At 39.0% G+C, this 24867-nt stretch overlaps 5 protein-coding genes across 12 annotated transcripts; 2 read left to right on the plus strand and 3 right to left on the minus strand.

Moving 5' to 3' along the window:
• On the plus strand, nucleotides 414-3883 carry LOC18768738. Of its 5 annotated transcripts, XR_002272844.1 has the most exons (5): nucleotides 446-708; nucleotides 855-973; nucleotides 1462-1503; nucleotides 2520-2557; nucleotides 3556-3883. XR_002272844.1 is itself a non-coding variant. In XM_020569961.1 (4 exons), the coding sequence occupies exons 1-3, from the start codon at nucleotides 557-559 to the stop codon at nucleotides 2537-2539; spliced, it is 291 nt and encodes a 96-aa protein (XP_020425550.1). In that variant the 5' UTR covers nucleotides 445-556; the 3' UTR covers nucleotides 2540-2557; nucleotides 3556-3883. The 5 variants fall into 5 exon arrangements, 4 of the variants coding, with proteins under 4 accessions (XP_007201454.1, XP_007201452.1, XP_020425550.1 ...); XM_020569961.1 differs by lacking the exon at nucleotides 1462-1503 and having other exon boundaries at nucleotides 445-708; XM_020569959.1 differs by lacking the exon at nucleotides 2520-2557.
• LOC18766360 (uncharacterized protein At1g01500) lies at nucleotides 5177-8387 on the plus strand. Of its 4 annotated transcripts, none has more exons than XM_020569956.1 (4): nucleotides 5177-5421; nucleotides 5590-5699; nucleotides 6486-7296; nucleotides 7937-8387. In XM_020569956.1, exons 3-4 carry the CDS (start codon nucleotides 6589-6591, stop codon nucleotides 8156-8158), a joined length of 930 nt encoding a protein of 309 aa, XP_020425545.1. In that variant the 5' UTR covers nucleotides 5177-5421; nucleotides 5590-5699; nucleotides 6486-6588; the 3' UTR covers nucleotides 8159-8387. The 4 variants fall into 4 exon arrangements, with proteins under 4 accessions (XP_020425545.1, XP_007200469.1, XP_020425544.1 ...); XM_007200407.2 differs by having other exon boundaries at nucleotides 5598-5699; XM_020569955.1 differs by having other exon boundaries at nucleotides 5605-5699.
• Nucleotides 8672-11770, minus strand: LOC18766694 (BTB/POZ domain-containing protein At1g63850). The gene is made up of 2 exons (XM_020569952.1): nucleotides 10355-11770; nucleotides 8672-9335 (listed from the first exon to the last, which is right to left on the minus strand). The coding sequence occupies exons 1-2, from the start codon at nucleotides 11525-11527 to the stop codon at nucleotides 9054-9056; spliced, it is 1455 nt and encodes a 484-aa protein (XP_020425541.1). The 5' UTR covers nucleotides 11528-11770; the 3' UTR covers nucleotides 8672-9053.
• LOC18767117 lies at nucleotides 18042-19637 on the minus strand. Its single transcript, XM_020569958.1, has 2 exons — nucleotides 19416-19637; nucleotides 18042-19340 (listed from the first exon to the last, which is right to left on the minus strand). Exons 1-2 carry the CDS (start codon nucleotides 19596-19598, stop codon nucleotides 19140-19142), a joined length of 384 nt encoding a protein of 127 aa, XP_020425547.1. The 5' UTR covers nucleotides 19599-19637; the 3' UTR covers nucleotides 18042-19139.
• LOC109950873 lies at nucleotides 19630-23052 on the minus strand. Its single transcript, XM_020571018.1, has 3 exons — nucleotides 22878-23052; nucleotides 19694-22423; nucleotides 19630-19652 (listed from the first exon to the last, which is right to left on the minus strand). Exons 1-3 carry the CDS (start codon nucleotides 22921-22923, stop codon nucleotides 19630-19632), a joined length of 2799 nt encoding a protein of 932 aa, XP_020426607.1. The 5' UTR covers nucleotides 22924-23052.

Genomic DNA, 24867 nt, shown 5'->3' on the forward strand with positions numbered 1-24867 from the left:
GAGGGTGAACAAAGAGAAGTGCGAGGGTTAAATAAAAAATCTCTTAAATTTTCCTTTTAGTTTGCACCCTAAACCCTAAACCCAAACTGCACCGGCCAACCAAACCAAGTCTGTCAAAATCTATCTTAATACTTTTTTTGTTTTTTGTTTTAATTTTTATAAACGACCTATCTTGAAAATTATGTTTTTTTTAATTTTTATAAACTCATTTTTAAGTTACTGTCATCCTCCAACCGCGCAAACGATCCAATTTCGTCATTTCGCCAAGTTCCGTTATACATCCGAATGACCTGAGGCCCGAGACTGACTTGACCTCGCCCATTGGGCAAAGTTTGCCCAAGCCCTAAATCAGAAGGACTCGGTCCAGCCCAAACAACTAGAGGCGAAGGAAGAAGAAAGAAGGTGTTTGTTTAGTGCGAACCGAAACGGCGTCGTAGAAGGCCGCATCAACAAGGGGGTAGGGTTTAAGCGAGAGTCTGCATCTCTGCATCATCGACCTGTGATTCATTCAACTTATTGATTCTTTACACTGCTACTCTATCCCCCGAAACAAGAAATGGCTTCCTTCTGCAGATCAGCTCTAATGGCCGGCTCGAGATCCATAGCTCGCTCAAGAACCCTCAGCCAGAGCTCCCTAAACTCCCTAAACCCTGCAGCCATGTCGTCTCCATTTGCTTCGGCCACCAGAACCATCCCTTGCGCTACAAGGTACAATCTTCTCAAAACTCTTCAACTCAGCCGTTTTTGACAATTTCAATGGCTTCGGAAACCCATTTTTGGTCTCCCATTTTCCTTCAAGAAAGATATAAATACAAGCAAAATAACTGAAATTGTTGTCATTGCAATTTGTATAGGTTTGTTTCGGTATTGGGAAGCATGGAGTCAATGATGCCACTTCACAGTGCCATTGCTTCTGCTCGGCTCAAATCCAACATTGCCGTCGATTCCACCTGCTGGAGCTGCCTTTCTCAAGGTAACCCACCTACTTTCTTTTCCTCTTTTCAATTATGTTTGTCTTGTTGAACTGTTTTCTTTTTCTGTTTCTTTAGGGGGCTGTTTTATTTTGTTATTTGGACCTATAACTATATTGGTAATGGGAAGTAGGGAGTGTTTTGTAGTTCTTTTCTTGTTTCTTTTGGTTGTTGTGTGAAGTAGATTTAGGATTTATTGGTTTTTGGAATAGTTGAGTAAATAAAGAAGAAATAATTCTCAACAAAGCTGTCTCCTTTCTCCAGTTACATAAATTTTAGCCTTCTTTTCTCTTTAATTTGGAGAACCAAAACTTGGGTCAGTGTCAAAGTTAGATGTTAATTCAAGTTTCCAGTGCACAGATGTGGTTAATGCAGTCTGTTCATTAATGGATAGCTCTTAAGGTAGTCATTTCTTGTCTAGTGGCGCACTGATTACCTCTTGTTTCTGCATTGGGTGTCTTCTGACTCATTTTTCTGCATCGTGGTATAGGTCTTGCATCACCGTTGTGACAAGGCCCGCTGGCTATCTGAGGTAATCGGTGCATAGGTTTTCCCTTCTGTGTCACTTTCTCAACAGAAAAAGAATCTTCCCCGTCTTGAACTTTTGGACTCTGTATTGTGTAGCTTATGTCAGCTCGGTTAATTCAGCTACATAGTTGCTGCCGTTAAACTTCCGATAGATGTTCAGTGGTACTTTTGAGGATATTCTGCTTTTTTATATTTCAAATTACATGGAATGTGCACAGAAATTGCAGTTTGATAAAAATGATCCACTTGGATGCATTTATTTTTTCTTTGCAACCTTATGTGTTGTCAATATATTTTCTTTTAATGGTTCATAGTTGCATATATTGTGTATATTCTTTAATGTGAATGTGAAACAACTAGATTACTGTTAGGCTTGGTTTATTTGATAATTGATAATTTGAGATGGAAAAATGGCATATTTGATCATACTACTTTATATGGCTATTAAGAAGAAAAATAGAAAAATGTGCAAGGCTGGTTGTTGGCCAGGGGGAAGGGAGAAATTTAAGTATATTTTAGGTCACAGCATTATTCAGCTAGACCTGTTTTTGTTCATTTCTTGCTCATTACCAAATTCTCTTACCTCTGCTAGCAGAAGGTATGAAAATATGGGATATTCTATTTGATGAGGACGTGTCCTACGTCACTATGGCAAGGTTGTATACACTTGATCTTCTTGTTTCCATCTAGGTAGATAGAGGAAAATAAGAATACAAGCTGGACATCTTCAAATTAAAATCTTCTCATTGTTCTCAAAACATCTATAGGATGTTGGCTAGTGCAAGTCTGGTTCCATGAAAGAACCACTGACTTTGTTGATTTGATGCTGATCTGAAATATGATGCAGTTTGTTGTCATCATTCCCCTTTGAATTGATGTATTAATCTTAGGCTCTTCCGTGCCCCACCCTTCATCAATTTATTTTATCCTACTCACAGTAAACAAATTTTTTTTTTCTCTTTATCAGTAGAATTTCTTCATCTGCTGATCTCTTCCTATTTTCTTCATTGGACTTTCTAGAAGCTGCAGTTCCTCGGTGATAAAGACTCCAGGCTCAGGTCATTTCAAGTTTTTGAACCAAATTGGCTTGCATATTGGTTACTCTATCCTCTGCCTTCTTTCTTTTTCCTTTGCTTTCTGGCAATTGCATTGTGTGAGGTACACTTGATGTTCCAAAATAATAGTTTTCACTTTGTCCTAAATATTACATGTACGTTTCTAAGGTAGGCGTCTGAAGACAATTTTTGTGTTTTCTTGTCCTGAATACACATGCGTTCACTTACAGAGATTGTGTCAATAAGTGACCTCAGACTGATTGAGTGAAGCTAAACTTGGTTTTGCCTATCCTTCAATGTAGGACTTAGGGTTTGTTAAATCAAGAATTTAAAAACAAATAGAAAAGACTTGTGTGCAATCAAATGGCCGAAGCATTTACAAACTTGTGTTGTGTGGAGAATATAGCTGGGTTGGAGTTCCTGCAAATTTTCATGAGATTCCCTTGGTCGGCTATTCGTGGGTTTCAAAATGACCAATGGCTGATAGAGAAATTTGAGATAGTTCCCTAGGGAGCACCCTGATGGGTGGTGCTAAGTTGAAGCCATAGTTGGTGACTCTTGTATTCTATAATATTAATATAGATAGGAAAAATTGAGATAGGTTGGGTGATGACATGGCTTGAAGGGTGGGGACACTATTCAGTTGCCATCCTCCTAGTTCAACCTGGCATATCTCATTTTATGTTAGAGAGGAAACTATACCTTTCAAGGTGATGGATAAATTGTTCGACTGTCCATTTGGAATGCAGAAAATTTGCTTAGTTACCATAATCTTGCAGGTATTACTGCATAGTCTGATCACCTGTGAAGTTAATGTGTTTTAATACTCTGCAATAGACCTATTAATGGGTTAAAGCACCTCCACTAAACTACTCAAACACGAGAACCTCAAATGTTTGATACTTTAATTGTGTGATTTTTTACATATGCTTCTTTACTAAATGATGATTTCTGTTTAATGAGAATTTAAGCTTGGCTAATTATAAATTATTCTTGGGTAGGGCTTCTCGATTCAAGCTGAACATGAACCGAATTTAACCAAGCAACCTGGCCTTGGTTCGATCAAGTTGAACTCTACTGCGCTCCCCCTTATGTGCTAATGGCATATAAATTGCAATTTCTTAAAGGATTTCTGTTCTGTGATCAATTTTGGGTTTTACTTCAACTTTTAGACATTTGTGATGGGTGATGGCACATGATGTAACGATTTCCGTGAAAACCTCTCGCATCATTGTAATTCCATTGATTCGGTTGATTAAGATAACATCCATCTAGTGTGACTAGCAAGTTTCGATCAAGTTCATAAGATTCATGAGAATTTGACCCAAATGTTCTCCTCTTCAGATGAAGATGTTAATGCCGTATCTTTAAAATACATAGATAAATGGTTACTTGTTGGAATTTGGAGACGCGATGTTCAATTTTCGAAATTGATTTTCAATCAGGGGTATGTTTGAGACTGTTTCTGAAATGACAAAAAAGAATGCTTATTAAGTAGTGCCAAACAAGTCCTAAGTGCCAAACGAGTCCTAAGTGATCGCATACACATTCTAGTAGTGCTACTAGTGACGAGTGCCAACTGAAAGTTATGAATGAACGCATATAAGAGCACATGCTACAAAGAAACATTTCATGTGAGGACTTATCAACCGAACAAACCTATGGAGATGGGTGAGTCTATAAATGGCCCTCGCTATCATCTGATCTGAGGAGGACATGTAGTTTTAATTTTGGGAATTAAAACATATAGTTTGGTTTAAAAAAAATTTAATTAAGAACAATTCGTATATTTAACAAACATAATTTGACCTTTTCGTCACATGATGAACACATGGAGAGGCAAATTTGGCATTTTAAGCGTGTTAGAATTTTAGATCCAAAGAGAACTTCCGCAGTCAGAATGAGAATCCAATTTGGTGATTTCATCCCTATACACGTTTATTATGCAACAAGAACATTTGAACGTGCAAATTGAAGAAAGACCTACTCAACTCTAAAAGGTCGATTTCACCCCTCCACTCGTTTATTACGTAACAGAAGGTCGATATCTGTTTGTAAATTTAACAAATTGTCCTTAATTGAAATCATAATCAAACTAAAAGAGTTTAATCGTCAAAGATTAGGCTGGAAATCCACCGAAAGGCTTGGTCAGCAGCAGTACATATAAGTTTGGCAAGTGAATATTGTCCGCATAATCTATACACGTAAAGCAAAAAGCAGAAAAATGTTGTATTTTTCCTACGTTCACAGCCCACGCTGTTTTCAAACGTCAACGTCCTTGTTGGTCCCCGCTATTAACCTTAATACTAGCCATGCTCAATCGTTTGGTAAAACTTGCCTTCATACTAATACACGGCTACAACTCATCCTTAAAGCTTGCAACTTGCAAGAAAAAGATGTCGAAATCTAAGTAGTTTCTGTTCTATTTACCGACATGGGATTAAGATCCTCCTCCACAAGATTCTCACGGCCGAAAATGCTAGGACGTCCCTTTCATTTCATTACCCTGGCCTACCTGCATGCCCTCTCTCTCTCTCCTTCTTGGATAAGATCTCATCTGATCATCTGAGGGAATATCATAATCAGATACAGAGTGGCCCCCACTTGTTATAAATAAAACTAAAAAAATCCGAAATTAAGAGAAACCCAGTTGTTCTTTCTAAATTTGAGGACTTGGGTTGGTCTTGTTTCTTGCAAATCAATCAGAACCCAATTCTGTTTCTCATAGCCAGAACTTGGGTAGCTCTCTATTTTCTGATACGATAGCTTGTGATTTGCTTTTCCTGGCCACAAATTTTCTGTGGTGAATCAAAAGCTTTTATTTTGGTGTATCGGACCATTGGAGCCTGTGAGATGTTTGTGATGTGGTGAGTTTTACGTTACTAAATTAGTGTTGGTGATTAAACGCGCACACACAGTTTGTCTGCTTGTTAAATGTCGTGGGAAATATGTCGTTTATTGCCGGTCATTTTGTTGGGGTCTGTGAGGTCTATTAATTTCTTCTTCAGTCAGTTACGAATTATGATGATAACCAGTTTTGCAGTTTGCAGGGTCAGCAGTTGGGTTGAATGCTTGTATTGAATTCTATACTAATTCAACAATTTGGAGTAGAAGAATAGCTTTGTTGCTCTGCTGCTACCAGATTGTAAGTTTTTAGTTTTGGCTTTGTCTATCTAGTCTTCCATCTCTATTTTTTTGTATATTGTTTTTTGGTTTGATGTGATTTTAAAACTAACCCTGATGTTGGACTTCAGCCATTAATCTTTGGGTTTGAAATTTCGAGACTTCTGGTTTTTGGATTTTCCCCTTTTTTTTCCATCTTATCCCTTCTTTTATCTCTTTGTTTTGCTTTGCTTTGGTGTTTCTTTGGCCTTCAGCTCGAGAAAAACTTAGTTGCAATGAGATAACACTGCTATTCCCGACCAATAATGCTATGCCACGTGGAAATGTTATCATGCATGTCATAGCGTTATTGGCTGGGTTTGCTATCCCTCATTCATGGAAGCCTTTCTCCTGCTGCTCAGGTTCAGCAATTAATAGCTTTTTGTTTCTCACTTGAGTACTTACAGAAAAACTTGCATATATGCTTTTCTGCTCAGGTTCAGCAATTAATAGCTTTTTGTTACTCAAGTTCTCACTTGAGTTCTTACAGAAAAACTTTCATATATGCTTTTCTGCTCAGGTTCAGCAATTAATAGCTTTCTGTTTCTCACTTGTGTTCTTACAAAAAAACTTGCATATGTGATTTGTTCTCTGTTTCTCACTTAAGGTTAGCTTCCTCTCTTGCTATTTTAATTTTCTTCTGATAATGGTTTTGTCTCAGCAACTGGGTTCTCCTTTGTCGTAGTTGGTTTTGTTCTTATCTTCTCTTACAAACAGAGGGAGTTCTTTCACCTTGAATAAATTTCTCTTTTCACGGATATGGATGCAGGTTCTTTATGCTCATAGGATTTCCATTTGTATGGACTATCTTCATTCTTCAACTCAAGTGAAGTGGAAGGATTTAATTGAGGAAAAGTGAACTATTGAGGATCATGGGTAATTTTTATGAGGCATCAAATGGCCATGGGCCAACTGATAATGGCCAACTTGTTGTGAGGCAATCCAACTACCAACCCTGCGTCAAGGTATCACTACCCTGGCTTGATGTAAGAGTCTTTTATGTTAGAATTAGCAAATGCGAGATCGATGATTCTGCTCCAGAATTCCTCACAGTAAATCATATTCCATTGGATCCTGATACGCTTCTTGAAGTCAATGGTGTTAGAACTAGCATCAATTCAGATGGGGCAACAACTCTTCTTCGAAGGGACCGGTTAGATAAGAAGTCTGAAGAAGCTACATTTGTGAGCACTGACAGTATAAGAATGACTGGAAGTGTAAAGTTTGAGGTTTTCGATAAAGATGTTGTTGTGCTATCTGGGGTTTTAGAACTGTGTAATAGTAATGGTTTCAATGCAGAAACAGATCACCATGGCCAGAGATGGAGCATGAATTGTGAATCTGATATAAGTGCAAGCAGTGGCTTCCTTAAAGGAAAGCAATTTACCGGTGCAGAATCTGCTTCACCTTTAATTGAGGTATACATCGCGGGGTCCTTCTCGGGCACTCCAATAATTTTAACAAAGACTTTGCAGCTTGGCCTTTGGAAGAAGCATGTGAGGAAAGGGTTGTTGGATTCCATACCAGAGTATGAGGCAACTGAAAACCAGAGGAACAATCCTTCTAGATTTGATTTTCAGGTACCTACTGTCCATTTGGTATTTTTTGTAGGCTTTATGTATTTTGAATTTCAGTTTGAGATGCCTTGCTCTTTGTTATATTAATGTTTCATTAGCCATGGCCATGTCTGATCTGATTTCATGGTTTGTTACTGCTCAATGCTCTGCTGTTACATCAGCATAAAAAAATAAACAAAACAGATTAGTTATTGCATATTGGATGCCCAGACTAGCAAATACAATCTTTTGGCCATACAGGTTCGTGTTGAGAAACTACAGATAATACTCAGTTCTATCATCTTATATGTCCTTGAGTTGCATATGGTATAGATATACGATATTCCTGTGATTTTTCATTTCGGCAAATTCTCCAGCCCCGAATTCGCTCATGAAATAATAATTTAAGAAAATAGAACAGATACTGATCTAAGGAGATGGAATGGTTCAAAGTATAGGAAATTATCACTTCTTTACTTGTCTTTTGAGGCCATATTTCGTACTACGCATACCTATAGAACTAAATTCATTAAGTTTTCGAAACCCTTCTGTGCAGCTGAGTCTGTGTTCACTTGCATTATGCTTCTGTGCTGCTGAACAAGCATTCTGCATTTCATTTTAATTTGTCTCGATTCGAACATGTCAATTTACTTTAACTTCACAGGAGTCGGAATACTCATATTACAAACCAGAAAATGGAGAAAACATGTACTGGGGGACAGCATATGTAGAAGGTGAAGATGGAGAGCTTTCATGGTTCAATGCTGGTGTGAGAGTGGGTGTTGGGATTGGCTTGAGCATATGTGTCGGGGTTGGCATTGGAGTTGGGTTGCTCATACGAACCTACCAAGGCACCACCCGGAACTTTAGAAGGCAGCTACTGTAATTTAAATTTCCAAATATTTTCATTTTAGCTACAATCCAATGCCAGATAAGTATTAAGTGGTTTCTCACATATCCCTTTTTGGATCAAGGTTCATGTCTTATCTGAAATAATAGGGTGATTTGTTTCAAATGTAAACATACCATAAAGGCAACAGGTTCCCAAAACCTGTTTCTGAGTTGATAAGAGTGGATTTTTGGTTGAATGGAATGTGACCAAAATTTATACGTCATTCTTGTTAAATGGTTCACCAACTTGTTGGGTTTTGTTTAGAGTGCTTTTCTTGAAAATAAAAAAATTAAAAAAAAAGAGCGCAAGCCTCTTATGAATTGCCAGTAACAAAGATAGCCTGGAATAACTGACCAAAGAGAAGAAAAAAAAAATCATCTGGAGTTCGCAAACCTCAAACACAAATGACATGATAGAGGAGCAAGAGCAAGACCAAACAAGCCCCAAATTTGATGGCGGATCAGTTCAGAATCACCAAAATTGGTTTCAAGTTAGCGAGCCAACAAATACAACTTGAAAACAGTTATTTATATAAATGTGTACAAGAGTGTCAGCACCTCGGCCGAACAAAACGAATATTTACCTAAGAGGGGTAATCTATTTTCCAGGATCCAGTTATCCATTCAAAATTTAACCACTGGTTAAAATTCAAGTAAACTGAAAAACCACAGGTGGCCACGAAGGTAAGCTACAAGTAATAGCATCAAAAGCAGTTAAACTTCTTTTTTGTTGCAGAGGTTCTAGTTTATATATACTTAGGGCAAACTTTTGGCTCTCCAGGGCAACAGGGTAATATGCACAATGCCAGAGGAGAGCCTAAATATCCACAAGGCAAGACTATAAGGCAGCACTAATTCCTCTATAAACAAAAGACAAACCCCAAGTGGTTCTAACAAAGATTCTGTGCCTGAGGAGGCTGAGTCGCACGGCGGAACCAGGTGTTGAATGCCGTGACCAAGTGAGGGCAGTCCTCAACATTTCGAGTAGAGAAGCTGAGGCATTGCTGCAGCAACTCCTGTGCATCTGGCATAGGCAGTGTAGAGATGATTCTGAGGAATGTCTCTTCCAGATCCAAGTACAGTGGTTTGTTACTCGGTGTCAGAGGTGAAGCATTATTGTCTTTGCAAACAATCAGAACTGGAAGCCAATCTTTGACAAGCTTCTTTCGCACCTGAAAAATAATTATAGGTACCAGTTTTAGGTTACTTGATCTGTCTGGGACACCAGTAACTTCAAAAGTAGAAATCGAAATAACATGGTTAATCCCCTGAACACCTAAGAAACAAGGATGTGAGTAACAGTGGTGAAATTGTGTTAATAACCAAGAAGCATTATCAAGTAAACTGGAAAACATATTTCTGAAGCGCGGTTTAGAAAGGGAAACATAACAACTACATATTTTAAGGAAATAACCACGCCCAGCCAAAATCGCCTATGCTCTTTTCAGTAAAAAGCAACATACAATGTATTTTCCGCTTCAACGAAAGAGAACAAATATGAGAGAGCAGACAAGTGTTCTATTATCTTTTGTTTTTGTTTGGATGGACAGGAAACAAATGGAGAAAAAAACTCCACTTTTGATAATCAAACAAGATCCAAGTCTCATTTTTTTTCTCCGAATCCAATTCCAGAGTTGTAAAAAGTGACCCAATCATAAGATTGCAAGACTCTTCTCTTCTCTCCATTTCTATCCACATTTAACCATCCAAATGGGAAAACTGTTAAAATTCCCTCCACCTCTACACTCTTCTTTCCATTTTCCTCAATCCAAAATTACTATTGAAGAACCATTTACAGAAAATACTGACTGCTGGCTCTGTCAATGCCATTGACATAGCTCAGGTGTGTTCAGCATAAATCCAAACAGCCCAATAAGATTCCACACAAAAGGCCATTTTGCTAATATTTGAAGAAACCCACATCAGCGCACATTAGCTCCCCCTTCCTGTTCTGTTCTAAATTTCTAATGTTATTCAACTATACCATCAATTTGAAAAATGGATGAAAAACATAACCAAAGAAGCTCCTATGTTGAGCAATCCCCATCAAAATTGAGCCACAAACATCAAAACTAATTGAGCAATGCACCATGTGAACCAATCAATAGCCAAAAGTAGAACAAACAAAAACCCAAGCAAGCAATTCAAGCACATGATATTCAACCACTCTAACAAGAAAACAATACAATACCTGAGCAGCAACCAAAATGGTACCAGTAGCGACCGCATTGACCAGCCTCGAAGTGCAGCGAAGCAAGACGCTAGGGAGGCTCGGGACGATATTCCTCCACGCGTCGTCCCGAAACGCCCTCTGCAAATCCGCGGTGAAAGCCGGCTGTTCGCTCCACTCCTTCACGGCGGACTCAGCGACTCGGAGCTCGATCATCCTCTCGACGAGCCACAGAAGGTGCTTGCCGTTGGTCATGGCCGTGTGGAGGTTGATCCTCTGGATGGCCTCGGTCTCGTCATGGTTGCCACGGACTCCAGGGCTCGTGTACTCCTCCATGGCCTCCTTGACGACCTTGAAGGTGGTCTGAAACGCCCGATCCATAACCCGCTCGACCAGCTCTCTGGACCCGAACTCGCGCAGCAGCTTCGCGACGAAGGCCTTCACGAACGCCATGCTCTGGTTGTGAGTCACGGCGAGGATGAGGCCGTACAGCATCTCCTCGCTCGAATCGGGAGCTCCCGAAACCCTAGCCATGAGGTCTTTGGCTTCGTCTTCGCTCAAATGAGGGATTAGAGCGAGAACTCGGGTTTCTTCGTCTTGCGTCCATGGAACCGCCTCGAGGAAGCGAAGGCAGAATCGGACGCAGTCCTCGAAGATGAGCTCGGAAGCGACAGGGAGAAGGTCGAGCGCGGCCGACACGGTGGTTATGGCGGAAGCGAGGTCGGAGTTGTAGAGGAGTTCGAGGAGGGCAATGCGGGTATCCATGGCCCCAGGGGTCGGTGGGACCCGCAGGCTGATGTTGCGGACGGCGTCTTTTTGGGGGTGGCGCTGCCATCGGTCGGATAAGAGGGCGGCGAAGTACTTGCAGCGGCGGAGGGCGTGGGCGTGGAGGTGGAGAACGACGTCGTCTTGGGGCTGGGCGGTGGGGGAGGTAGAAAACGACGTCGCTGGGGGGTCGAGAGGGGAGGGGTCGACGAAGAGGCGGAGGAGAACGTCGGCGGAGGAAGGGTCGTTGAAGGAGTGAGGAGCGGTTGGGCTGGGTTTGGGAAATGGGTTCGGGTTCGGATGGGTGGGTCGTTTGGAGTCGGAGTCGATGATGACGGCGGCGCAAGGGCGGCTGGAGCTGCTGGCGGTAGGTGAGTTGGCGGGCTGTACGGCGCGTTGCCGCTTTTTGGAGGCACCACCGGTTACCATATTGGGATTTGGGTGATTTGACAATCGGGAACGAGCGTCTAGATTTTTCGTTTTTGGGGCGAAGGAAATCAAAGAAACAGTTTCGGCCTTTCAGTTTTCTAAGTATTGCAGGCTGGACACGTGGAATCATCCCCTGCGTGATGCTTAAGGTTTGTTTTTCTTAATTAGGTAAGTTTGTTTTTCTTTTTCTTTTGCTAAGATTATACAAGTTTAGAATATCGTATCTATTCACATGAATCCACAGATAATCTATTAGCACATTTCTTTATTTTCTCTTGTTGAAAAAAAATAGGATATGCTAAGTTTTTTTGAAGACAATGTTAATTGATTTATATATATAAAGAAAAATTATAATAAAGTTGTAACTCAAGTGATGTATTTGAGATCTTAAGTTCGATTCTTCCTCTTTATTATCGTTTATTTAAAAAGAAATATATGTATAAAACTGACTTAAATGTGTGTTAATAGAGCAAAATTTATCCAAATAAAGAGCCCATCGGAGAACTTTCGGGACATTCAAATAAAACATCATCACAGGCCACGGAGTGGTGTGGCTATCACTTTCAGAAGTTGCGTACTAGTTTAACAAAGTGGATAAGGTTGAAGATCCCAGAGAGGATATCTTCTTTAAAATTTAAATTTAAAGTAAATTAATCATTAATAAAAGGATTAGATGGGACCACGGGCTGGATATGCACTAGCAAACACTCCCCTGCAAAAAGGCCCATTGGATCAGATTAATATTTTTTCTTTTCTTTTCTTAGCTTGTGAACAAAACTCAAGAATCAAAACATGACCGGTGAAAGCACTTGCCTTTAGGGGTGGACACGGTTCGGTTTGGACCGATTTTTGCTTAAAATTAGAACCGATTCGATACTATTTATTCGGTTTGGTTCGGTTCGATTTTAATAAAAAAAATTTCAAAAACTGTCCGGTTCGGTTTGAACCGGTTTCGGTCCGGTTCCGGTTCCGGTTCGGTTTGAACCGGATTATAAAAATTGTTTTTTAAAATTGTTTTTTAATACAATTCTCAACTGAAATATTATTTTTTTACTTGAAAATTAACAAATTATTCAATTTCACATAAAAAATAAATATTAAAGTGAGAAAAGAGAGATATTTTGACATTGAACTTGGATAAATATTAGGTTTTTTTTAGTGAAATTAAAAATATAGCATTAAATATAAATATATATTGAAATTATATATTTTTTTAGTTTCACCGGTTCGGTTCGGTCCGGTTCGGTTTTTGAAGACATGGAACCGGATCCGGAACCTGTCCAAACCGGTCCGGTTCGGTTTTTGACCGATTTTTGACTTTTTGGTCAACTCGGTTTTTTTCCGGTTTGGTTCGGTGCGGTTCAGCTCGGATTTTCAGTTCGCCGGTTTGAGTGCCCACCCCTACTTGCCTTCATTCAATTATGTTATTTAGCTATGAGGTTGCGTATTTAGAGCACTTCCACCTTAAGGGCACTTCTACCGCTACTCTTTTGTCAAGGCAAAAGGGGGGCTAGGCTCAGTAATTGGCTCCAACGCGCAACAACAAGGCCAGACAGTTGATGGGCTCCACAAGCCTGGGCAAGCCCAAAGGCAAATCTGGCCTGGGCTGTTGTTTGGGTCTGCTGACATCATTGATGATGTCAGCAACAAAAAAAATAGAAAAAATCTTTAAAAATACCAAAATTTTCATTCTTCACTTCCCATACCAAAATTAATGGTTTAAGTATAAAAAAAAGAAAATAAATTAAAGTGATTAGTAATTGCCCCTTGCCCTTTGGGGTGAAAACAAAAAAGGCAAGGGTTGCAAGTATTTATGTGAATAGCGACAAACATTGCCTTGCCTTTGCCTTGTCCTTGCCCTTTGGGGTGGAGGTGCTCTAAAGGGTAAGGACAAGGCAAGGTCTGTCACTATTTACGTGAATAGTGGCAGTCCTTGCATATTTTGTACTTATACTTATACCTATTGACAAGAGCAAGGGTAATTACTATTCATCTTAATTTATTTTATATTTTTTTATACTTAAATGTTTAATTTTGATAAGATTCTAAATCCCTCTATAAAACTACACCCTCAACTCAAACCTCTTACACCATATCTTCTTTATCCTTTCATTTCTCAGACGTTACAAAACGCATTCTACTCTCAATGTCTAACATGAGGTTGGTGTTGGAGAGGCAACAACGAGAAGATGAAGAAATCGGGCTCAGACGTGCTGCAGAAGATCGTGAGTTGGATGAAGAGGAGGATGAAGTTATTTTAGTAGTGGGTATGCTTAATCAATCAAGACAACACCACCATGGTCGTGTCTCGAAAGTGGACAGACATAGGCACTTTCAGGGTAAAACTCTCTTGGAAGATTACTTTATCTCAAATTCGTTATATCCTATTTCTTATTTTTGAGGGAGATATAGAATGCAGCCTCATTTGTTCAACAAAATCATGTATGATGTTTGCAATTGCGATACATACTTCGTTTAGAAGTACGATACTATTGAGGTTTTAAGTCTTCTTCCGGAGCAAAAACTTACAGGTGCTTTACGGATGCTTGCGTATGGGGCATTTGCAGACCAGGTGGATGAGATTACTAGGATGGGGAAATCAACTATCCTAGAGTGCTTAGTCAGATTCTATGATGCAATAGAAACTCTCTACACGAGGGCCACAAACCTACGCATAGGGACCTCCAAAAGCTTCTACAAAAAGCCGAGGCTTGAGGTTTCCCAGGCATGATTGGAAGCATCGACTATATGCACTGGCAGTGGAAGAATTACCTAACTGTTTGACAAGGAGATTAAGGGAATAGGAAGGTCCTAAAAAGTATAATTCTGAAGATCATTGCATCATTCGATAAATGGGTTTGGCGTGCCTTTTTAGGAGTTTTCGAATCTCAAAACAACCTCAATGTGCTTGGTCAATCCCCGGTATCCAACGATGTGTTGAAAGGTCATTCTCCCCAGATCATGTATCAAATCAACAATATCGTATACTCGGGTGGGTACTACCTAGCTGACGAAATTTATCCGAGGTGGACGACATTCATCAAAACAATTCTGAATCCCCAATTGGAGAAGGAAAAAAGCTTTGTTGCCTTTCAAAAGGGTTATAGGAAAGATGTGGAAATGTGTTTTGGTATCTTGCAAGCTCACTGAGCAATTATTAGGGGTATTGCTCGTATGTTTGATGAAGAGGTGCTTCAGAGCATTATGATGACTTGCATCATCCTCCATAACATGATTGTAGAGGATGAGTATGATTATGATGTCCCAGAGATGTTCGAACTCAATCCCATGAACACGTAATTGATAAGAATTTATGAACGGCCCATGGGAGCAAATGGACAACTACTGGAGTACGAACTATTGATTAGGGACAGTTGATACAACAACCATATGATTGAGTGTTATATGGAAATGCAATCTTCTTATGTTCACGAGAGATGTCAAGTTGACTTGATCGAGCACTTATGGGCAATGAAAGGCAATCACGGTAGATGAAGTCAAGTTTAATACTCTGTTTTAAATTATGCTTTGTTTTAAGGGAGATTCACTATTATACCCAATATAGGAGCCCAAATTATAAATAAATAGATAAATAACCCTATATGAAATAGACTTTAGGAACACACCCAAAGTCCATTTACAACATAATAAAAAAGGGCTTTTAACTTCTTTTAAATTACAAAATTGCCATTGATTTCTTAAAACAAACACAACCCCAAAGCCTTATAAAAAAAGGCCCAAAACACTCAATAAGACATCAAAGTAATTTAATAATCAAAATTAAATTCAATAGGGTCAGGCCAGCTGTCATTTTTTGGGTTTGTTTATAGAAATTAAATGGTGTAGAATTTATCTATATTATTAGTGCTAAGAATGGGTATATGACTAAATATCTCTTGTTTTAAATTATGCTTTATTTTTAATCATGCTTTGTTTTTTGTGTGGTTTGTAATGAATTAAGGTTTGTTTTGATGTAAGAAATGTTTTTAATAAATAGCTATATTATTTAATGATTTCTTTATTCAATAAAAGAGAAACAATACAACAAATTAATACATATGGCAACTCTTTCAATACAACCTAATGGTTTTGATCATTTAACCAATCCGTGTTGCTAGGTCCATCGTCATGGAAAAGCTTTCTTATCATAACATTCCTTCATTTTAGCTTCCAATAGGACTTTGTTTTAGGAGACATATAACTCATATCCATGGCCATGATTTTCATCTCTCTGTCCTCCATGTCTTGTTGTTGTGTATGCTTCCTTTCAATTGCATATGCTTCATGTTGTGCCTTGTCAGCTTCTTCTCTTTTCAAGTCTCTCTCAATTCTCAATGCGTCATTCTTAGCAATTTGCTCAAAAAAAAATTGCACATTAAGTGTTCGAAGTACTCCATCTCTTGGCCCTTGCCTCCTTTCTCCCAATAGGCCTCGACTCACGTTGGATTGGTGAGTCTTGATCCATTTGAGAGTCCAATGGTGAATCGGTTGCCGGTGAATTGTGGAGCGGCGTCTCATTCAACATAATCGTCTAACCAGTAGAAATAATTTTGAATCTCGAACAATTCTTCACAACATCCCAACATTGGTGATTGATGAAACTTTTTTTACCTTGGCCAATGGCATTGAACCACATTTGTACTTGAATAATCTATTAAAAAAAAATAACATTGAAAATGCAAGAAAATATTTATTTAAAAAATGTGACATTAAATTGAATAAAATGGCAATTACAAATATTTTACCTCGTTGCCAAGATTTTGACCGCTTCAAATGTTCTCCATCTCTTTTGTCAACGCATCTCTTTATTTCCCTAACTCTTTATTCAAAATTTTCCACCTACTACCCAAGGCCATTTCCGTACGAGCCGAACCTGATTCTCCACATATGAGAGGACTTCATCTCATTGTCCGTGATCGGAAAATGACCAACTTTGACCCAACACTCGCACAATAAAATATCTTCCATGGTTGTCCAAGCGCCTCCGGCTTTGATGAAAAAGGCCATTTGTATTTTTACACAAATGGAATTTAGTAGTAGAAATTTTTGTGTGGAAAGTGAAAAATATTTGAAGGAGATGAATTTGTATGAAGATTTAGTGTGGAAGTGAATAATATTGGTAGGTATTTATAGAAAAAAATTTCCACAAATTTTTTATATTTTATATTTTTCAATTTTTTAAAGCCAAAAAATGGACAGCCGTTGGATTATAGGAGATTTTTGGATCGGAGGCTCCAGGAGAAGCCACGTGGCTTTTAGCCCTTGGTTTCTAGCAACTATGGGTCAACGCTGATGTCGGGCTAGCGTCAGCGCAAGAAATTCAAACATTTTTAACCGTTAACGCGTAGAATACACGCGCCAACGGTAACAAAAAATTTGAAATTCTTGCGTTAACATCAGCAACTCAAAGGCAAGAGGATGGGCCCGATCTCCCCGTGGGCTTGCCCAGGCTTGTGCATCCCACGCCTTGCCCGGGCTGGATCTTGCGTGTTGGAGTTGCCTTCTGGGCCTAGGGCCCCCTCCTGCCTGGGCTAGCCCCTTGCGTTGGACTTGCTCTTAATGGGGACATAAAATGCCTCAAAAAAGACTAAAGCATGACAAGGGGCAACATGCTCTACTCCTCTACTTATGTTATTCTTCTTGTTCTTTAGACTCTCTTTTCTCATTCTTCTTTTTGTGTCGTGCAATAGAGGAATTAGGTAGAATGTGTAGAGTTTGTGTTACTAATTTATATATTGATATATTTATATGATTGCATTCTTTTACATTTAAGAGTCGATTGATCTTCATTATTAGTGTTTTATAGTACGATTTTCTTGCCCTCAAGAAAGATAATTCCTGAATCCGTCACTATTGACAATGTATGAAAAAAGAAAAAACAAACATGTAATTTAGTTGTTTAAGTGATAGTTGTTTCAAATTAATCGAACCATGTCTCAGGTTTAATTTCCGTAGATGTTAAAGACATAATATTAATATGTAAATGAGTTTGATTGCTAATTTGACAAAGATAGAATTATCAACAAAATAATAGAACAGCTGGATAGAAAAATAACTTAGATATGAATATTAATACATATGTATCTTTGATCTAGTAGTAGAACGCGTCCAAACTTAATTCTCGTGAGAAGTTTTTCAATTCAGCATGTTTATACATTGTCATTTTCATAACCACGCACTTAATCAACTTTTAATAAGTCATATCGTTGAATTACATTAATTACATACTCCTTAAAAATTGATTGCGTTCCATGTTTGTAATTTTTTTTTGGATTAACGTCACTTTAGTCCCTGGAGGTTTAGTGTCAGTATCGAAATGGGCCCCAAGGTTTGAGTTTGATCAATTTCGTACCCAACATTTCGAAATATTACTAATTTACACCAGCCGTTACATTGACCGTCAAAGTCAGACGTTAAATGCTGACGTGGCAGTCGTGGGACCCACATCATAACCAAATAGCTGTTAGAAAGCGACGTCACGATGGGCAATTTCAGAAGAAAAAAATCGAAGGAAACGAAGAGTTCGCTTACCTGGGTTGGAAAAATCGAACCAACTCAGTTTCTGATTTGTGTTCGTGTTTTCGAGAGCAAAGGAGCGAGGAAAAAAGTGGAGGGAAACTGACGAAGAAGATCCGATTGGCTGGGCGAAATGGATGAAGAGGCGCCGATGTGTTGGTGCGGAAAGGCTGCTACAATTCGAACCTCTTGGACAGATTCGAATCCTGGGAGGCGATTTTCCATGTGTGCAGCCAAGGTACGTGAGACTAAGAGGGGTTTTAAGGGCTGTGAATTTTGGGCATGGTTTGATCCGGCCATGTGTGCACGGTCGAAGGCAGTGATTCCTGGGCTTTTAAAATCGCGGAATAAGCTGGAGAAGTCAATGGCAATGGCAAGACAAAGAGAAAAGGTCGTTTGGGTGTTGTTGGTGGCTTCGTGGGTTCTATTTGCAAGCATCATTTTGGGAGGGATGTGTGGATGTGGAGTAAACAAAAAGAGGAGCTTGGAATTAGCTTCTGCCATTGAATGAATGTATGGTTAGTAGCAGTTTGTAATGGTTTAATTGTTATGTAAGGGTTTAGGGTTTTAGGATTAAGGGTTATGGGGTAAGGCTTAAGGGCTTATGGGGTATGATTAAGGGTTATGGGGTAAGGTTTAATTGTTATGTAGCAGTTTAATTGCCGACTTTTTTGTAACTTGATGAAGTGAATGGAATGGCAAAATTTGTAGAAAATGGAATGGCAAAAATAATGTAACAGGGAAGTTAGAAAATATTTATCACCTGGAATAATGAAGTGAATGACCAAAATAATGAAGCAAAGTGGCAACCCAAAAACTCAGAAAATTCTGCATTCAAAATGGCTCAAAATAACCAGATAATAACATTGCATATCGTACATATTTCATGTCCATTCAAATTCATTCCAAAATGGCAGTTTCAGTGGATGTATTTGCATTCACAGTGGTTGAGGCTTATGTGAATGTAATTACATCCATCAAAATAAGTCAGCACTTAGTTATACATGACCAATTGTTCAAAAACAAAAACCTCCTAATCACAAACTGCCAGTCTAACAACAAAACGTGAATCATCAAATCGCTTTTTCAGTGAGCTTCAATGTACAACATTTGATCCTGCAGTTGAAACAGAAGTTGATGCATGAGGAAGCAAAGTTGAGGCTGGTTGTGCTTCAGAAGTGGCATGTCCTTTCTTAGTTGGTTTTGGCTTCCCTTTTTGCACACGCCTTGGAGGCTTGGATCTTTGCTTTAGGGTGCTTGGATCACCAGCTAGAGTGGATGCGTCAGATGGAGTGGTCTACAACATAAAAACTACATCAGTTTGCAACAAACGTTTAGGGTTATTACATTGAAAAAGATTGAGTTGCTATACCTGGGTATTTTCAGTACCCCTCTTCCTCTTAGTTGCAGGTTTAGCTTTTGGGGGAAGATTCCTATGGCAAGTCCTCTTATTGTGCCCTTTTTTACCACATTGCCCACATTTGAGAGAGTCCTGTGTGTTAGGAATGCGAGACAATGCAGTTTCAGATTGGTTTCTTGATGCTCTCATCTTCATCTTGCCCTTGTGCTCTTCCTGTTCTTTGGTTCTACATTTTCTTGGCCTTCCAGGCTGTGTAGAGTAAGACAGAGGAAGACATGGTGGAAAGTCACTCTTATCCCACATGTCCATCCCATTCATAGGCAGTATGAGATTCTCATATGTCTTCAAGTAAGTTGATTTCAAATAGCAGTCATCCACAAAATCCATGACATTAAGACCCCCTTTATAATTTATGGCTGCAATAGCATGAACACAAGGCCATCCCTGCAAATCCCAAGCTCTACAAGAACAAGTTCTCAATTCCAAGTCCACAATATATTGTGCATGGCCACCAGCTGACACTTGGAATTTACCTCCACCTGACCACATTGCCACACAAGCACCTGCCTTGGCTTTATTTCCCTCCACCTTCTTAAATATCCTTGGGCAGATAGGCTTGTTCCATGTCAGCATTTTGTCCCTTCTTGCTTGTATTCTCCTCATCAGCATACATCTAATATACTCAAACATTGACAGAATTGGTCTATCCCTACATTCCAATATGGTAGCATTGAAGGACTCGCAAAGATTATTCAACAACATGTCACACTTCAAATGAGTGTTGAAGTGTGACTTGGACCAATGCCTTGGAGGTTTATCTGGAGTGGTTAGCCATTCATATGCATCCTTTGACAGTTTTTTCAGGTCTTCCATTGCCCTTGTAAAGTGGGAGACAGTGGTTGCATATGATGCTTCCCAAAACTTGTCTCTGAGGCTTTTTGCTTTGAAAAGCACCCTATAGTTGGAAAACAGGTGTCTTGCACAGAACCGGTGGTCACAATTAGGGACCACTTGCTCAAAAGCAAGTACTAAACCTTTTTGTTTGTCGGATATAAAGGTGAAGCCAAATTGATTCACAATCTCACAATCCTTAACCAATAGCTCCAGAAACCAAATCCAAGATTCCTTGCACTCTGATTCCACAACTGCATAAGCAATTACCCAGGTTTCATTATTGGCATCTACACCCACAGCAGTTAACAGTTGCCCTGCATAAACACTCTTCAAAAAGCACCCATCTAAACCTATAATAGGCCTGCACCCAGCTTTGAAGCCTTCCTTAGCAGCTCCTAAACAAACATACAACCTTTGAAACTTTGGTTGCCCCACTTGTTGTTGGAAATCACACTTAACCATTGCTGTGGTTCCTGGGTTAGTCTTCCTTAATTCCTCACAGTAATCCCAAACTCTTGAATATTGTTCATTGAAACTGCCCTCAATCAGCTTTAGTGCCTTATATTTTGCCCTATACACTTGTTGTCTTGACACCCCTGTATTATAATCCTTCTCAACAGTCTCCTTGAATGACTTCACTGGCCACTGGGGATTGGACTTCAAACTGTGAACATATTTCTTGCTTATCCATGTTGACTTCACAGTAGGGTTCTCCCATAGCTGTGTACATGTGTGCTCACCTACATATGTCTTCACTTGCAATGTGTTCTCATGTTGCATTTTTGAAGCATATATCATCCACTCACAATCTGGGTCCCCACAAACTGCCTTCAGCTTCAAAGCCTCATTCCTAATAAACACTACATCCCTATTCTGCAAGATGGAGTACTCTCTGACAGCTGCCCTAAACACCTTACAATCACTAAACAACAGCCCAATCTCAAACTTTGGATCTGCCATGTCAGTTGCAGCATTGAACTCTGGCAAATTCTTATCAACTTCCTCATCATAATTATACTTGGCATAATCCCTGCACTCAGAATCGTCAGAATCCAATTCAACATCTGTAGGCCAATCAGGAGCAGCCTCATTCCCAGTTTCTTTAGCCCCTGTCCATTCAGTTTGGTCATCCACCCATTCATTAAAAAAAACATCATCTTCATCTTCATCTTCACTGAAGTTCTTGGGAATCATATAATCTGAGTCCTCACTATCAGAAGCATCATCATCCAAGCCTTCAAAGTTTGCAGCATTTGTCAAACTTCTTCCACTTCTCAACATCATGGAATCCCTTTGAAACTCGGTCCTGTAGCCATCAACCCTTCCTTCCACAACTTTGTCTTTATGGTGAACAGTCTTTGTCCTCTTCAAACTGCCACTTCTTTTTTTACCAAATGCACGCTTCACCCTATGTGACATGTCATCAACCTTGCCTTTGCCTTTATCAGAACAACCTTGACTTGGCTTTTCTTTGCCCTTGTCAGAATTCTCCTCATTATTCACAGTGACATTTTCTTTGCCTTGTTTAGAAGCTTCATCAATCAACCCATCTTCATTCAAGCCATTTTCATTCAACCCTTCTTCATTCAACTCTTTGCCTTCTCCACATGCTTCTTCATTCAACCCTTCTTCATTCAACTCTTCTATTACAACACTTGTTTTTTTCACCTTTTGCACGTGGGATACTCCCCCACCCACTGGAACAATGGCACCACAATTGTCATCAAGCTCTTGAATCACTACCCCACTGTTGGTCCCAAATTCATCATCCAAATTTATAAATATGTTTGAACCCACTTGACTGTAAAACTGCTCTTGAGTGCATGCCAAGACATGTTCTAGGAATATATTTATCACCCTAGTGTCAGGCACAAATACTAGCATGTCTAAGACATCTGTATCTTCACTCAGCTTAACTAGGCCACCATCAAAACTATCACCTTGAATACTGTACCAGTAGTTAATCAAACCTTCGTGCCCTAACTCCTTGACCATGGCATCTATCTCAGTCATTGACATTCTATCTTTATCACAATAATCAAACCAATCCACAGACCCATTCACATAATAGTTACCTCTTATTTCACCATTGTGGTACATTTGAATAGAAAATCCTGCCTCATCCCCTGCAGGTCGAAAACCACACATGAATTTTACCAAATTTACCCAAAACAAAATACATGTACTCCTGTTTACAAATACAAATACAAATACACATACAAATACAAATACAAATACAAATACAGATATTCAAATGCAGATATACAAACACACAAATACAAACACACATATACAAATGCATGTTTCTATGTCAGTACACACATATACAAAAGGTAAGATTCCCAGTGGTTGTAGGACCACATACAAAAGCCAACGTTTACTTCCGCATACCACCTACCATTCACACGATTCCATCTACCAATTAAATAGACACAGTGATACCGACACCTAACTTGAAACTCGCAATCCATTATAAAAGCCAAACTTTCAGTCGACACCAAACTCGAAACTGACTCTATTTGAAACTTTCACTCGAAAACATAATCTACCAATAACCTTACAACAGTAAGCCATACGTACCATAGAAAGGTTCTCCATATCCTTCCGGACGAAGTCCCCAACTCATATTCTTCAGATCTTTTCGGAAACCTCCGTTTCAGTATGATTTTTGCAGTCTATTTCAAATTTTTGCACTCCAAAACACGAACAAACCCTCAAAACCTCTCCAACCTCTCCTCTATGTCTGTCTCAGTACGAACACAACTCAGAAACTGAGTTGGTTCAATTTTTCCAACTCAGGTAATCGAACTCTTCCTTGGAACGCGTGCCAACTCTTCGTTTCCTTCGATTTTTTTCTTCCGAAATTGCCCATCGTGACGTCGCTTTCTAACAGCTATTTGGTTATGATGTGGGTCCCACGACTGCCACGTCAGCATTTAACGTCTGACTTTGACGGTCAATGTAACGGCTGGTGTAAATTGGTAATATTTCGAAATGTTGGGTACGAAATTGATCAAACTCAAACCTTGGGGCCCATTTCGATACTGACACTAAACCTCCGGGGACTAAAGTGACGTTAATCCTTTTTTTTTTGAAGGATTTCTGTATGAAGTTGATGTGAGGGATGATATCTATCCAAATAAAAAACAGAATAACATTAAATAATTTTGAAGTTTGGGGACGAAAATTGATGTGTGTTTTCGCATAGTTCATGAATGATAAACCCGAAACAAAAAAAATACAAGACCCTATGTTGTGGACCCAAAGCTTGCATTTGGGATAGATTTCTATCCAACAGCACATGGCCCCATGCAATTTATGGGCTTACTTTGGGTGGTTGGTGTCACTGTTTCAGAACTTATGTCTTGATGATGAATGAATGTATTCGAGAGTGTAAAGTTAGGTTTTGAACCTTTTGAGTTGGAGATTATTTAAGCCCCTGATCTGTAATGTCAAATAGACCAATCTCATGATTCATCAACGAGAGAAATACTTCTCTATTCTCGTTGTATTGCTCCTTTTTTTTATATCTTTTTTATTCTTTAATAAGTGACATGAAGAGAGAAATAAAAAGAAAGAGACAATGCAACGGCAATTGAGAAGTTTTTCTCCATAAACTGAGTGAACAAACGAAAAGAAAGTTGAAAATCCATCAAGTTATTTGAAAGAAGCTTCACGCCCGCAATTCCAAATTTCCAATATAAATCGGGAATCGGGATATACTTTTTCCATGCACTGTTGAAGCTAACTTTATCCTCTGAAAACACCCAATTTGGTAATATGTAAAGATATAGTTTGTTCTATCACCAACATAGCCGTTATGGAATACCTTAACTTCAAAGTCAAAATTATAAATTTGTCTTCTCTGTTTGCACGTCATATTCAGAGAGAAAGCTAGCTCGTGGTGGATTAAACATTAACGTTAAAGGTAATAGTAATTTTGTACGTGTCCAGTTAAAAATGGCCATGAGAAAAATTACTCCCTAACCATATTGAACTCTGCTGCATTTACCATACCTACTAAGTTATTTACGTAAAAATATCGTCAATATCATATATTCTCATGCAATAAAACAAATAATAATTAAGATAAAACGTAGCATTATTTGGGGGACCCACATCATTCCTTAGCAAGGTCTTTTTATCATTCAATTTCATATCATGTAGGTTTCACAAATTTCTAAATTCCAATTTAAAAGAAAATGAGTTCTACGCGTAAAATTGTGAACTGGTCAATTATTTACTTGCCGTACTGTGTCAGTTTGTCATAATAGGGAAATTAAGAGGAGATATTTTGGTGTCACAAGTGTAATGCCTCATTCTTTCTATCTCACTCATCAATCAAACATTGAGTGAGATAGAGAGAATGAGACATCACACCCGTGTCAAGAAAGATTTCTCTTAACTTAAGCGGGGAGGTTTTACGATGAAAGCGGGTACGCGTGAGCTAGATGATAGAGCTGGTTCTTGATACATTGGTTTACTATAATTATCCATCTTAAGTTCTTGCCAAAATTTTGAAATTGAACAGCTGATGAATTCCATTTCTGCAAAGCTTTTCTTTAATTTT

The sequence above is a fragment of the Prunus persica genome, chromosome G8 (assembly GCF_000346465.2).
Source record: "Prunus persica cultivar Lovell chromosome G8, Prunus_persica_NCBIv2, whole genome shotgun sequence".
Taxonomy (NCBI): Eukaryota; Viridiplantae; Streptophyta; class Magnoliopsida; order Rosales; family Rosaceae; genus Prunus; species Prunus persica.

Excerpts from the sequence above, each read along its gene's own strand:
- LOC18768738 (XM_007201392.2), top strand. The coding sequence starts at position 557 with ATGGCTTCCTTCTGCAGATCAGCTCTAATGGCCGGCTCGAGATCCATA. Across the intron at positions 709-854 it reads ACCATCCCTTGCGCTACAAG|GTTTGTTTCGGTATTGGGAA; the intron begins GTACAATCTTCT and ends CAATTTGTATAG. Across the intron at positions 974-3,555 it reads CTGGAGCTGCCTTTCTCAAG|GGCTTCTCGATTCAAGCTGA; the intron begins GTAACCCACCTA and ends ATTCTTGGGTAG.
- LOC18766360 (XM_020569956.1), top strand. The coding sequence starts at position 6,589 with ATGGGTAATTTTTATGAGGCATCAAATGGCCATGGGCCAACTGATAAT. Across the intron at positions 7,297-7,936 it reads CTTCTAGATTTGATTTTCAG|GAGTCGGAATACTCATATTA; the intron begins GTACCTACTGTC and ends TTAACTTCACAG.
- LOC18766694 (XM_020569952.1), bottom strand. The coding sequence starts at position 11,527 with ATGGTAACCGGTGGTGCCTCCAAAAAGCGGCAACGCGCCGTACAGCCC. Across the intron at positions 9,336-10,354 it reads CCATTTTGGTTGCTGCTCAG|GTGCGAAAGAAGCTTGTCAA; the intron begins GTATTGTATTGT and ends ATTATTTTTCAG.
- LOC18767117 (XM_020569958.1), bottom strand. The coding sequence starts at position 19,598 with ATGAAGATGAGAGCATCAAGAAACCAATCTGAAACTGCATTGTCTCGC. Across the intron at positions 19,341-19,415 it reads GGGGTACTGAAAATACCCAG|ACCACTCCATCTGACGCATC; the intron begins GTATAGCAACTC and ends TTTATGTTGTAG.
- LOC109950873 (XM_020571018.1), bottom strand. The coding sequence starts at position 22,923 with ATGAGTTGGGGACTTCGTCCGGAAGGATATGGAGAACCTTTCTATG. Across the intron at positions 22,424-22,877 it reads ATATGGAGAACCTTTCTATG|GGGATGAGGCAGGATTTTCT; the intron begins GTACGTATGGCT and ends TTCGACCTGCAG. Across the intron at positions 19,653-19,693 it reads GATGGACATGTGGGATAAGA|CCTGGAAGGCCAAGAAAATG; the intron begins GTGACTTTCCAC and ends TACTCTACACAG.